At 43.4% G+C, this 14,304-nt stretch overlaps 1 protein-coding gene across 1 annotated transcript in view; it reads right to left on the bottom strand.

Moving 5' to 3' along the window:
- Window positions 1-1,708: 1,708 nt before the first annotated feature.
- LOC135058152 (E3 ubiquitin/ISG15 ligase TRIM25-like) overlaps window positions 1,709-14,304 on the bottom strand; it is a 48,119-nt gene continuing 35,523 nt past the window's right edge. The window contains exon 3 of the mRNA XM_063963735.1: window positions 1,709-5,291. Coding sequence (XP_063819805.1) covers window positions 3,475-5,291 — 1,817 coding nt within the window. The 3' untranslated portion in view covers window positions 1,709-3,474. The remainder of the gene's footprint in view (window positions 5,292-14,304) is intronic.

Genomic DNA, 14,304 nt, shown 5'->3' with positions numbered 1-14,304 from the left:
GAGGGGGAGCCGCGGACTCCGGCGCAGGCAGCGCTCAGACGGGAGCCGGGTGCAGGCGCTCAGCGCGGGGATGGCGGCACCTCACGTGGTCCAGCAGGCCCCGGACCTCCGCACACTGGAGCCGCTCTGCCACTGCGGATGGGGCACAGACGGGTCTCAGAGCAGCACAGGGGCACCTCCACCCTTCCCTGCAGGTATTGGGGCGGTTTGCAGGCTCAGGGGGGGGACACAGGATGGGATTCCAGGATGTTGTAGCTGGAGAGACACACAGCCTGTGTGCTACTCCATGTCCTCCAAAGCCACGCCATGAAGTGTCAGATTTAATAACTGCTCATACTGTTTGGATTTTATACAACTGTTGGTGACATATAGAGCGTTTCATGCCAGAATGCAATTGCTCTCATAAAATTGGTTTGGTACTCTAGATTAATTCCAAGAAGCTTTCACACCTCTCATGTGCAATGATGCAGTTCTTAAGTTATCTGCACAAAACGGTTCTATAATGTACTCTTTATCCTGCAGAGTACATTTGGTTATCTTTTCCCTATACATTTAAAATACATCAGGTTTGAAAAAAACTTTGCTATGAAATCACCAGTTTCTTATCTTTAGGGAACTGCAATATGCAAGTACCAATGCCATTTTACCTTTAGCCACTAATAGCTCAGTTCATTCTACAACAAACCCTAAACAATTACCATTTATATTACATAATTAACATGATCCTGATCAATTCTAACAGCGCATTGGCTAAAAACAATTCAAATATGGCTCAAAATATTAAAAAGGAGCACACAACATTACAATGTATTTACTGGTCACACACAGCAATACCTGAAGTGGGTTCAGTATAACATCCCATGTGACCGCAATATCTTTGTGTATGTTGCCTTAGTATGCATACACACTATGAGATATAGCATACAATATTGCTGATATTGTATGACTGCATACAATATCGCATAGTGTGTACACGATTTATCAAATGATGCATGCTCCTGTGGACATCCAACATTGGACCTGCATGCAGACTGGATGGTGAAATATCATGAGCTTTTTAGTAGTGTGTTGCCTGCTCAATAGGTTTGTATGCATATATTGCTGCAACCACCAATGTGTATGTGTCACTCATGGTGCTGACCACTGCCCACCTCTGCTAGGCCTGGCATCTCCTGCTGATATAAAACTACAAGTCCCAGCATGCCATGCTACAGCTTTGCCATTATGGAATGCTAAAACTGTGGCATGGCATGCTGGGATGTTATGCTGGCCACACATACTATTCACAGTGTAAAACTGCACAAAGCAAAATGGTGGGCACTTTATACAGCCTATAAAGAAGTCCAGCCCCTTAAAACAACTCCAGCCCCATAAGATAATTTCATCTTATAGTTTCATCGTATAGTGTGTATGCCCGATATCATATGTCGGGAAATCATATACGATATTGCATGGGGCGCACATCTTACTAGTGTGTACGTAACCTAAGACTCAAGTATGGCTCACGCCACCCTCTTTTTCCATATTAAGATCAGCTAACGCTACTATTCTTACAAATTTATATCAAAAGCTTAGTAAAAACAAATTTTTAACTATTCCACATTACAATATTTGATAAATGCACCCCATAGTAAGTATTTTGTATCTCTATGCATTTGTGGTACAGTATTCACTGGAACTTAAAGGCACCAAAAAAAACAAACTGGTGGTAGAAGGTTTTAATTTTTATTATTTTTTTACAGCTTGGGCAGATGGACAAACATTATACTCGGCTACTTCTACCATAAATGAACATTTATTTTGTCTCGCATTAAAATTCTCAGAATTACAGAAATAAGTCAAACAAAAGCCCAACACCCCATGTGAATCATCCAGGATGACCTGAAATGTTGGCTGCTGGGCAAACAATTAGTAAATTTAGAGGAACCACCTCAGAAGCCAAGATAACAGGCGATCATCAGCAAGGTAGTCTAACCAACAATTAGCCACAGAGGTGTCCTGCTGAACATATCAGCAACTTTATTGGGAGTCGGTAGGCTTATTAAACGGCAAGCAACTCTTTCAACATGTCGTATAGACATTTCTCCAGGTAGTCTTCCAGGTTAATGCTCTTAGTTTAATTAGCCATATAGTTTGATCTATCAGAGACCATTCTCTACAGTTGATCATTTGACTTTGCATTCAACCCTTTAAGTGGAGTAATAGTGTCTTGCGTTGTAGAGATTATTCTAAATCTCCCAGATTCTCTTATATCCACATAATTATGTCTCAGCATGTACCTCATAATTCACTCTGTAACTATTAGTCTGCAGCAAAGATTACCTGCTGGAACTGAAGTAGCATTGTTTAATTGTGCCTTCGCACTAGGATCTCCTCCAGTGGTAGGTATTTATATTCCTAGGTAGAAACAAATGAGTTTATATGGTTACCGGCGTCTTATTGACTCTGCAGTCAGATACAGTAGTTCTGTAGCAGGCTAAACTGTACCCAGTTATGCTCATGCTTCATTCAGCAAACTCCTCTCTGGTGCTACAGCAAAGTACCAACCAGATTTTCTGGGATGGCTTAGCCCCAGATTGTCAGTGTGTGCAGCCTCTCATTTTTCCAGCAGACTACATGCTTGTTTTTAACATACAACAAAAAACAACAAAAAAAAACAAAACCATAAAAATTCCCAACTTACAACTAATTCATAACGCTTAATTGCTCTTTATTAACACCCATCAGAAAACACCCACGAACCTAACTTAAAGTTTTTCTCAACACTAAAGAAGCAAACACAGCAACACTAGACTGATGTTTGGTTTTTAACATCTAGAAGTTCTTAGAATGCAACTTTAGAATGCTTCATTATCTGAGGTTTCTGGTTAACATTGATAACTTCTCTAAAATACAAACTACCATCTAAAAATGGGGGCGGGGCCCTAAAGCTGGCAACAGGAAAAAAAAGCTTTTTATAGCCATCACTGTAACGGATATCCACTATACCAGCAACCAATTGCTTGGGATACACGCACACAGGGAGTATGCAGCCATTACTACTAGGTGCCATTCATTCAGCCTAGAGGGATAGTGAAAAGTGAAAGTGCTTGGCCTGATCCTAAGGAGTTTAACAGTCACCATCTTATTGCTTACAGTATAACCAATACATTCTAACGTAGATGTAATCTTACTACAGAAAACTTAACAGACTAAAATACATTTTTTTTTTTAGAGTCATTTCTTATAGACAATAGAAGTCAAGACTAAACTCTCTTGCAGCTTTTCTGGACTCTCAGGTGCAGCAGCAAGTGAATATAAACAACCACTGCTGCTCCTGGTACAACTTTGTAAGTGACCTTTCGCCCACAACAAATGAAAGTTCCTGGAGTGTGGACAAAGCACACTATACTATAAAGACCATGGAAGAGGTTATTCCTCTGGTGTATTTAAATGATGAAAATTAGCCTCTAGAAACTATTCTTCTAAAATTAGTTAGCTTATTATTTTCACCCAATCGCACCAGACATAGAACGCAGCATGAACAGGCTCACTGAAAGTGGTGGTAAATGTGTGCAGATGTTTGACTGGATTGGACAGCTCATAAAATGACAGTCTTCCTTCATCATAGTCCAAGTATACTCCAATTTGCTGGCAAGAACTCTGGAAGGGTAACATTGTCTCCTTACTGTCATTTACAGCAAAATAATCTGGTCTGTATAGACAGTTACTTAAACACCACGATTTGTTATTGTAACCAATGCTATAGTAACATCCTTTTCTATCTATGCTGGCATAGGCTATACCAATACTCCAGTCTGCCGTCTGGCTGGCCTCAACTTTCCAGTAATGTCTTCCCGAAGAAAAGCAGGTGCTGCTTAGAACCTGCCAGCATGAAAATCTCTCTGGCGTTTCCGGATAAGGCTGACGAGATGAACAAGTGGCGGTTTTTAAGTCCTCAGAAATCACTATATTTGAAGCAGCAGTATTTAGATCAAGCAGTACTTCTGATGTCTCTTGCACATAAAAGCCTCCACTAGCACTATGCATAATTTTAGCTAAAGTCCCCTGCATTGAGTTAGAGATTAAATCTTCATCTAGAAACCCAACAGCATCTTCATCCTCTCCATAACAGTCATAATCCCAATCAACATATTCCATCTCTTCCTCAGTTTCATCATCATCTTCCTCGGTTTCATAATCTTCATCATTCATTTCTTCCTCTTCATTATAACCCTCTGCTTCCTCTGTGTTTCCTTCCTCATCCAGGTCATAGTCATCATCCTCCTCTGTAAAATTCGTAGCAATTTTGAAATCATTATATTCCTCCTCTTCATTATCATATTCCTCCTCTATATGCTGAGAAGCACTTGTGCTCTCTTCATATTCCTCATCTAACTCATCCAAATCATTATCAAATTCTGCTGTATCCATTTCCTGAAGTAAAATATCAAACGGGTCATTTAAGCTGCACAGTTTTTCAATATGAGCCATCTGCTGATCGTGCTCTCCACCCTTTAATTCTAACTGTTTTATTAAATCATCAGCAGTGTGTACAACCTGATGTACCCGTTTGGTTATGTCATTCAGGATGGTCTCCTCCATGGCATCTAGCTGGGCTCTGATGTCCTTAAGCAGTTTCAAGATTCGCTTTGATAAACAAACTCCTCTTTGTTGAGTATCTAGTTTGTGCTCTTGAAGATTCTCCACTCTTTTCATAATCAACTCTTTCTTTGAAATTACCATTTTGAGGATGGACGACCACTTAGATTTCTTTTTGCCTGAAGCCTCAACTAATGATTCTACTTCATGACCCTTGTGTTTCCCAATAAGGCAACAGGATACACAAATGCAGGTGGAGTCATCAGAACAGTAATATTTAAGGACCTCCTTGTGGACAGGACATTTTCTGTTCTCCACTGAAGTGGTTGGTTCAACTAAAACATGTTCAGCTGACTTGCTATGTACCCTCAGGTGATCCTCACAAACAGAAACCTCGCAATGCAGACATGTTTTAACTGCATGCACAGCAGAGGAAAGACAGTTTGTGCAGAAGACCTGGACTTCCACCTGCTGTGACTGAGAAGACCTAAACTTCTCCACGACGTTCCTAAGTAATACTGGTTGGTCAAGTTGCTCCGATTTGCACTCAGGATCGGAAAATACCTCAGATGCTTCAGGGGCATCCAGAACTCTCCCAATACAATTACCGCAATAGAATCCACATTTTACACATTTCAAAGTCATTGCTTCTTTTTGCACAGAACAGATGGAACTATTTGCAGTATTTCCTGTATCAGCAGAATCCAAATCTGGAAAGATAACAAGAAATAGATATTCAATTTTCTGTTACGGCATGATCTGTCTTACTATCAAACAAAACAAGGACAAGAGTTAAAATGGAGAAAGTCTTTACACAGCAATGGCGAGCTGTGTTCCTTATTGGGGATTTTGTGATATGCTGTCTATCTACTTTTGTTTGTAAGTACATTTATGTATTAAAGCCACTGATTTTAAAGGATTACTGCACTATTCTCTGCTCTTTATGCATCTACCATTAACCATACGCTGTGTAGAGGGTGGACACATTGGGGTATATTCAATTAGGGTCGAAAGTTGCAGTCTGTCGAAAAGAAGGCAGTTTGACTTTTTAAGGTCGAATCGTGATGCGACCAATTCAATCCCAGCTGTTTTTATTCGACAAGTCTGGGAATTCGACTTGTCGAATAGTACGTAAACCGGCAGTATAGCTGCAGATACACGTACTTTTGAGGGAAACGGGTCCAAATTCGACAGGATTTGGCCACGTTTCCGACCATCTCAATCAGACAAAAAAATGTCGGACGGAGATGAGGGATTAGAGGTGGAGAGCCGCGGGGAGACGGGGGACAGCTGCGGGCAGACAGGGGAGAACAGCGCTACAGCACAGCGCTGCAGGAGGATGTGTCACAGCCGCGCCGCTCACGGCAGCGTCCACCCGGCTCCAGCAAGTGAGGTCACGCTTGCTGGAGCCGGGTGGATACTGCCGTGAGGTCTGGCAGCTGTGAGACATCCTTCTGCAGCGCTGCTCTCCTCCGTCTGCCCCTGCTGGGCTCCCCCCTCTCCTCTGCTCACAGGTCTCATCTCAATTCGACTTTTTTTTTTCACGTCGAATTGAGATGGGATTGAATAGGGGTTGTCTGATCCATTTCTGACAAATGCATGTCGGAATGGATCCGACCCTAATTGAATATACCCCATTGTATCTTACAGATCTAACATAAGGACGGTGAAAATTCTGTCTGAAACATATGCTATCTGCATCTCATTTGGAATCTATTGGGGTGATTGCCGTTTAGAATTTTTTTGTGTGTGTGTGCATGCAAATGTTCCATTATCTTTTTTAGGTACTGCTTTTACCCTAAGAGCGCTCAATGTATATGTAACTTCTTTCCTATAGCTAAAATATATACAGATTTTTACAAACAAATGATAGCACACTTAAATATACTGCTCAAAAAAATAAAGGGAACACTAAAATAACACATCCTAGATCTGAATGAATTAAATATTCTTATTAAATACTTTGTTCTTTACATAGTTGAATGTGCTGACAACAAAATCACACAAAAATTATCAATGGAAAATAAGATTTTACTCACCGGTAAATCTATTTCTCGTAGTCCGTAGTGGATGCTGGGAACTCCGTAAGGACCATGGGGAATAGAGGCTCCGCAGGAGACTGGGCACAACTAAAGAAAGCTTTAGGACTACCTGGTGTGCACTGGCTCCTCCCTCTATGACCCTCCTCCAGACCTCAGTTAGGATACTGTGCCCGGAAGAGCTGACACAATAAGGAAAGGATTTGGAATCCCGGGTAAGACTCATACCAGCCACACCCATCACACCGTATAACTCGTGATACTATACCCAGTTAACAGTATGAAATATAACTGAGCCTCTCAACAGATGGCTCAACAATAACCCTTTAGTTAACCAATAACTATATACAAGTATTGCAGACAATCAGCACTTGGGACGGGCGCCCAGCATCCACTGCGGACTACAAGAAATAGATTTACCGGTGAGTAAAATCTTATTTTCTCTAACGTCCTAAGTGGATGCTGGGAACTCCGTAAGGACCATGGGGATTATACCAAAGCTCCCAAACGGGCGGGAGAGTGCGGATGACTCTGCAGCACCGAATGAGCGAACTCTAGGTCCTCCTCAGCCAGGGTATCAAACTTGTAGAATTTAGCAAATGTGTTTGACCCCGACCAAGTAGCTGCTCGGCAAAGTTGTAAAGCTGAGACCCCTCGGGCAGCCGCCCAAGAAGAGCCCACCTTCCTCGTGGAATGGGCTTTTACAGATTTAGGATGCGGCAGTCCAGCCGCAGAATGTGCAAGTTGAATCGTGCTACAGATCCAGCGAGCAATAGTCTGCTTTGAAGCAGGCGCACCCAACTTGTTGGGTGCATGCAGGATAAATAGCGAGTCAGTCTTTCTGACTCCAGCTGTCCTGGAAACAGATTTTTAGGGCCCGGACTACGTCCAGCAACTTGGAATCCTCCAAGTCACGAGTAGCCGCAGGCACCACAATAGGCTGGTTCAAATGAAAAGCTGAAGCCACCTTTGGGAGAAATTGGGGACGAGTCCTCAATTCCGCCCTATCCATATGGAAAATCAGATAAGGGCTTTTACATGATAAAGCCGCCAATTCTGACACACGCCTGGCCGAAGCCAAGGCCAACAGCATGACCACTTTCCACGTGAGATATTTTAAATCCACGGTTTTAAGTGGTTCAAACCAATGTGACTTTAGGAAATTCAACACCACGTTGAGATCCCAAGGTGCCACTGGGGGCACAAAAGGGGGCTGAATATGCAGCACTCCCTTAACAAATGTCTGAACTTCAGGTAGTGTAGCCAGTTCTTTCTGGAAGAAAATCGATAGAGCCGAAATCTGGACCTTAATGGAACCCAATTTTAGGCCCATAGTCACCCGACTGTAGGAAGTGCAGAAAACGGCCCAGCTGAAATTCCTCCGTTGGGGCCTTCCTGGCCTCACACCACGCAACATATTTTCGTCATATGCGGTGATAATGGTTTGCAGTCACTTCTTTCCTAGCTTTAATCAGCGTAGGGATGACTTCCTCCGGAATGCCCTTTTCCTTCAGGATCCGGCGTTCAACCGCCATGCCGTCAAACGCAGCCGCGGTAAGTCTTGGAACAGACAGGGCCCCTGCTGCAGCAGGTCCTGTCTAAGCGGCAGAGGCCATGGGTCCTCTGAGATCATTTCTTGAAGTTCTGGGTACCAAGCTCTTCTTGGCCAATCCGGAACAATGAGTATATAGTTCTTACTCCTCTTCGTCTTATTATCCTCAGTACCTTGGGTATGAGAGGAAGAGGAGGGAACACATAAACCGACTGGTACACCCACGGTGTCACTAGAGCGTCCACAGCTATTGCCAGAGGGTCTCTCGACCTGGCGCAATATCTTTCTAGCTTTTTGTTGAGGCGGGACGCCATCATGTCCACCTGTGGCCGTTCCCAGCGATTTACAATCAGCTGAAAGACTTCTGGATGAAGTCCCCACTCTCCCGGGTGGAGGTCGTGCCTGCTGAGGAAGTTTGCTTCCCAGTTGTCCACTCCCGGAATGAACACTGCTGACAGTGCTAACACGTGATTTTCCGCCCATCGGAGAATCCTTGTGGCTTCTGCCATCGCCGTCCTGCTTCTCGTGCCACCCTGTCGGTTTACATGGGCGACCACTGACAATGCTAAATTCTTTTGTCGTATAAACAACCCTTTATGAAGTCTAAGAACACTGTACGCTGTTTACTTAAGAAGTACCGTATGGGTACACTAGTTGCGTAACGATCGCTCAGCCGTAGGCGAGACGCTCAAGCGTCACGTTCGCTCACGGCCCAGAGATCACAGGACAGCACGTTATTGGCTATGACTAGAGTAATGATTCGCTATGGCGTAGCATACGCTCGAGACCACGAGGAGGTCACCAGCGGCGCAGACGCTCACAACGCTATACCTTTATGTCTAAACCTTTTATCGATGTAATACACAGAATACCTTAATGTGAATACAGGGTGTAAGTGCAACCTTGTGTAACCTGACTAACTACAAAGCTGCTTGAGCGTCACCGACGCTCAAGTGAACACTTAACACTATGAGAAAATACACAGATACCTGTTTAGGGTCCAAAGCCTATTATCTGTATTATAACTATTATACTTGCAAAAAGAATCACAGTACAAATAATACACTACAATATAACAGAGACTTCCTAACCAAAATACAATACTATCTAATACAATACTATGCTGATCTAATACAATACAATACAATACTAGTCTAGGGGAGATGTGAGAGGAAAGAGAATGGAGAGAGAGAAGAAATGGAGAGAGATGAGAGAAATTGGCTCACAGTAAGACAATGATTACGGAGAGAAACTTACGCACAAAGGGTATGATCGCATGCGCCTCGATATCCAGCTCCCGGTTATCAGCAGAAAACCGTTGATGAGAGAGTGAGTTTGGATATGGTCGGCCTGCCTATTTATGCCCCACACACAATGCAATCTCATAGTCCCTACAATCCCATTGTCCATTGGACGTCGGAATTCGGCCCTGTATCATAACAAAAGGTCATAGGTTGATTCATACAGGTGGGCTGTGACGATTTCAAACAGCTCAGGTGGGTGGGAAACTAGGTTTCCCGCCGCATACCTGAGTATGAGTAAATAATAGAAATGGACATAAACTTCTTATGTCCATAACTATTCGCACGAGCGATTAATACGCTCCAAACCAACACCGGAATATTGCTAATTAAATACTCTTCCGATGGGTACCAAACACTGCTGCATGACTCCTGTTAGACCCTTCCTACAATACAAAGAGGGATTCCTCAGCTCAGGGACATTCTATATTAACCAAACTTTCAGAAACTATCAAAGGGACCATGATCTACAAACTACATTAATTGTGAAAATATGTAACGAAGGAGTCGCACGCTACGACTACATAAACTCTACCGTAAATACGCATACCGTGCGCCCGCGGGTGCACGCTATTGCGGGTATGCGCCTTCACGGGAGAGCGTACGCATGCGCAGCGCGGACCAGTGTGCGGTGCAAATATGGCAACGTGCATAGAGACATTTTTCTGACTTTGACAGTCCACCCTTTGGCAGTCAATAATAACTGCCACCTTCTAAAACATTTCAAAAGGAGAAAAATGCAAGTCAGGGGTTACTTGATTTCTATGGTGGGGTAAGGAAGAAGAGTGGAGTAGGTGTGAAGAGGGTATGACCTAGTGAGAAAGCAGAAGCATGTGTGTATGAGTCCATGTTTGGAGGGTCATGTATCATCGTGCCGTACGTGTGGTAAATCAAGCTTCGAGGTATTGCGAAGTATACATTTGAATTCCTTCTTATCCCGTACTAAGGGTCTGTGGATGGGCTGTCAAACTCTACCGAGCTCATTTCGGCTTTCAGTTGTAACAAAATAGGGATGCACATTTTAGTTGATGATACATGAATGGGGGAGGTATGTGGTTGCTGATATCTGTGCCTGTATTCCCTATCGACTATGTGTGTCATTACCTGAGGGTTGTAGAGATGAAGATAAAGAACACTTATGGAAAATGCAATGATATTCTATGTCAGGGAAATGTACATCTGTCGTTGAAGTTGTGTTCGGTATCTGTTGAGAGTCGTCTTCTTTGCGCTGTATTGCTCCTTGGGCATGAGCAAATAGCTTTGTCAGTGCCATCAGATTTACAAAAAAAATGTTGGGCTAGCGTGAGTTTAAAATACTAGGGAAACTGGGGATCCATGGCAAAGTTCATCAAGTGTCCATATCATAGGTTGTCAAAACTTCATCTTTGGTGCTTGTCTGTTGTCTGTATAGCGTCTCGTCAACTTCCTCGTCCAAGGGGGTCTTTGTATCTTGGAGAAAAGCAGAAAAACAGGTGAAAGAAACGGACCGTATAATCGCATTTTCATCACATTCTGGTTTCTATCATTGGGTCATAAATCAAATCCAGGTTAATTACAGTTTCCTCGCTCCTCAAGCTCATCACTTTTGTACTTTGTTTGCACCTCATTAAAGCCTGCCCGCATCTAAATATCAATCCAATCGATATAACGACACCCAAGATACATAGTAGAAACTTTCCAACATCCATTATGACTCCTTGAGCCCAGTCTCCCAAACCGGAGAACCAATTTCGCGGGTTCAACCATGACACCCAACCAGTCAGCTCATTACCTACAGCAGCAAGGGTGAGATCGTGTTTTCGACGAAATTCCCACTTCAATTGGAGAATATCGTCCATCTTTTGGTCTATGACCTCTACCGGATCCTCGGTGCTATTTGTGATATACGTGCAACACTTTATGCCGTACTGTGTTGCCAATGTAACACAATATCCGCCTGTTACTGCTGTAAGATAATTAAGAACCATCCTATGCTGTACTAGTTCTGTTTTGTAAGCTTGAAGTTCTCTTCCAGTGTATCTAAACGTGTCATCATACATTTCAGTGATATTATCTAACAAATTGGCGAGTGCGGAAATGTATCTATAATTCATCACTCCTCGAGCGGTGCGAGTGAAATCTAACGCTACCAGAACCTGAATCCCGGTGGATTCATGGAGAAGATCAGAGGCCGGATGCTCTAACCTTTCTGACAGTTGTCTTTTAACTCGGTGCTCGTAATGAGTGTGAGTATAAGGAGCTTGGGCACCACGGTGTATGTCCTTCATTTTGTCATGTGTAACAGTCATCACTTCAGGCAATACTTTTCCAATATAACACAATCCTTCAGAGTTTGGGGCAAGCCACTTGTACGCCTTTCTCCCGCATATGAAATATGCGTCATCGGGGAGAACATATGGGACGGAGAAGGACATTACCATGTTACAAACCTTCCAGGTGAAATCTCCTGACCCTAATTCTTCCATCTGCTTAATGCACGTATCAGTTTGTACGATATGTGCACAGTATCCTGGTGATACCTCTCCAACTCTAGTAATCCTATTTCCTAAGGTATATCGATACCGAAATGATTTTCCTCTACTGGCTATGTGGCGTACAAGCTCTGTATCTGTAGGCATTCTATCTGCTCTGTGTGAAAAGGTCATGGTTAAATTGCTCCACGACACTTCCCAATTTCCCGGTTTTCTGGGATTGGAGATGTTGAAACATAAGAGGGACCTATCCACATGGTATTGGTGGAGCTTCAAACTAGGAGGGCTGGAGATATTAAACCTCCGGTCCACCGGTCTCCCACCACTTAGCTCAAGTACCTCCCCTAACGTTAAAGGAAATGGCACTAGCCCTGATTTGCTATGACCCTGAGGTACTTGAGAGCATACCCAGCAATCCGTTTGGTTTAATACGTTACCCACTAAGGAGTGATAGTCACTCAATGGATGCCGGTCCATATGGATATTAAAACTGGATTGGCATTTCTTTATGCATCCATCTTCAACCAGATTATCACAGAGCCTACAGATACAGTTTTCTTCAGCTAACAATCCGTCACAATTTCTTCTATGATCAATGCTATCGGATCGTTTTCTGATACTCGCCTTTGCTTGTTGGTTTGGTTGATCTTGGAAAACTACGCCTCCATCATCATAATCGGAACCCATTCCAGAACCTCTCTCGACCTCTATGGTACTCTCGCCGGAACAGACTGCTCTGGTCAACATCATGGTCAACATCAAAATCCGAATCACAGTCTCTTGGGGCAAGTCCATCTTTGAGGAGGAAATGGAGAAGAATGAGAAGGGGGAAAAAGAAATTTTAAGGGAGAGGGGATGGGAAGTGGAGGAAAACAATAAAAGGGAGAGGGGAGTCGACAGCTGCTTTCGGTCTTCAAGGCTCAGGTGCCGCCTCAGTCCTCCTGGAACAGACACTCCAGTGATACAACCTCTACCGTCTGTTCCTTATCACGGGACTTCTCTGGATCAGCAACCTTTTTGCAGTGGGATGAATGGACCCAAGTCTCTCTCTCAGCAACCTTCAATGCTGTGGTGCTAGTCAATAAGACCTGGTATGGTCCTTCCCATCTATCAATAAGACAACCTGAGCGTAGAAAATTTCGTATCATTACATAATCCCCAGGTTCAATGTCATGACAATTACTATCTGGTAAATCAGGAATCACCAACTTCAGATTACCATTTTGATTCCTTAACTGTTTACTCATGTTAATTAAGTACTTTACAGTTACTTCATTGTTACATTTCAAATCATCCTGAGGGTTAATCATGACATGCGGTTGTCGACCAAACAAGATTTCAAAAGGGGACAGATTAAGAGGGGACCTGGGAGTGGTTCTGATGCTATACAAAACAATGGGTAAAGCTTCTGGCCACGTCAATCCTGTCTCTGCCATTACTTTACTCAATTTATTTTTAATAGTGCTGTTCACTCTTTCGACCTTCGCACTCGCCTGTGGACGGTACGGAGTGTGCAGCTTGCTATCAATACCCATTAATTTACACATTCCTTGAAAGACATCACCTGTAAAATGGGTACCCCTATCACTTTCAATGATTCTAGGGATACCATATCTACATACAAATTCCTGCACAATTTTCTTAGCTGTAAACATAGCGGTATTTGTAGCTGCTGGAAATGCTTCGACCCAATTCGAGAAAACATCTATACAAACAAGTACATATTTCAAATTTCGATATGGGGGTAATTGAATGAAGTCAATTTGTATTACCTGGAAAGGGCCGCCGGCAGGTGGGATATGGGATGGTTCTGTAGGTATTGCCTTTCCAATATTCTTTCTCAGACAGGTAAGGCATGACATTGCTCTTTTACTCGCATGAGAGGAGAATCCTGGGGCGCACCAGTATGCTCTTACCAATTTGCACATTCCCTCCTTGCCTAGATGAGTCAGCCCGTGAGCTGCTTCAGCCAGACATGGAAGATATGCTCTGGGGGCCACTGGTTTACCATGTCCATCCGTCCAGAGCCCTGAGGACTCCTGGCCATATCCCTTTGCCTTCCAGATTGCTCTTTCCTGTGTGGAACACAAATTCTGCATCTCACACAACTTTTGTGTGTTGATGGTATGAAATACCATCAGTTGTGTGGTGTCTGTCTGTATGGGGGTAGCAGCTGCAAGCTTTGCGGCTTCGTCTGCTCGGCTGTTACCAAGTGACACTGGGTCTTGACTATATGTATGTGCTTTACATTTGATAACAGCCACTCTGTCGGGTTCCTGTATCGCTGTTAGAAGCCTTTTTATGTGAGCTGCATGCGCTATCGGTGTACCAGCTGCCGTCATGAAATTTCTGAGGCGCCA

The sequence above is a fragment of the Pseudophryne corroboree genome, chromosome 1, assembly GCF_028390025.1.
Source record: "Pseudophryne corroboree isolate aPseCor3 chromosome 1, aPseCor3.hap2, whole genome shotgun sequence".
Classification (NCBI taxonomy): Eukaryota; Metazoa; Chordata; class Amphibia; order Anura; family Myobatrachidae; genus Pseudophryne; species Pseudophryne corroboree.
This window is presented reverse-complemented; position numbering and strand designations above follow the sequence as displayed.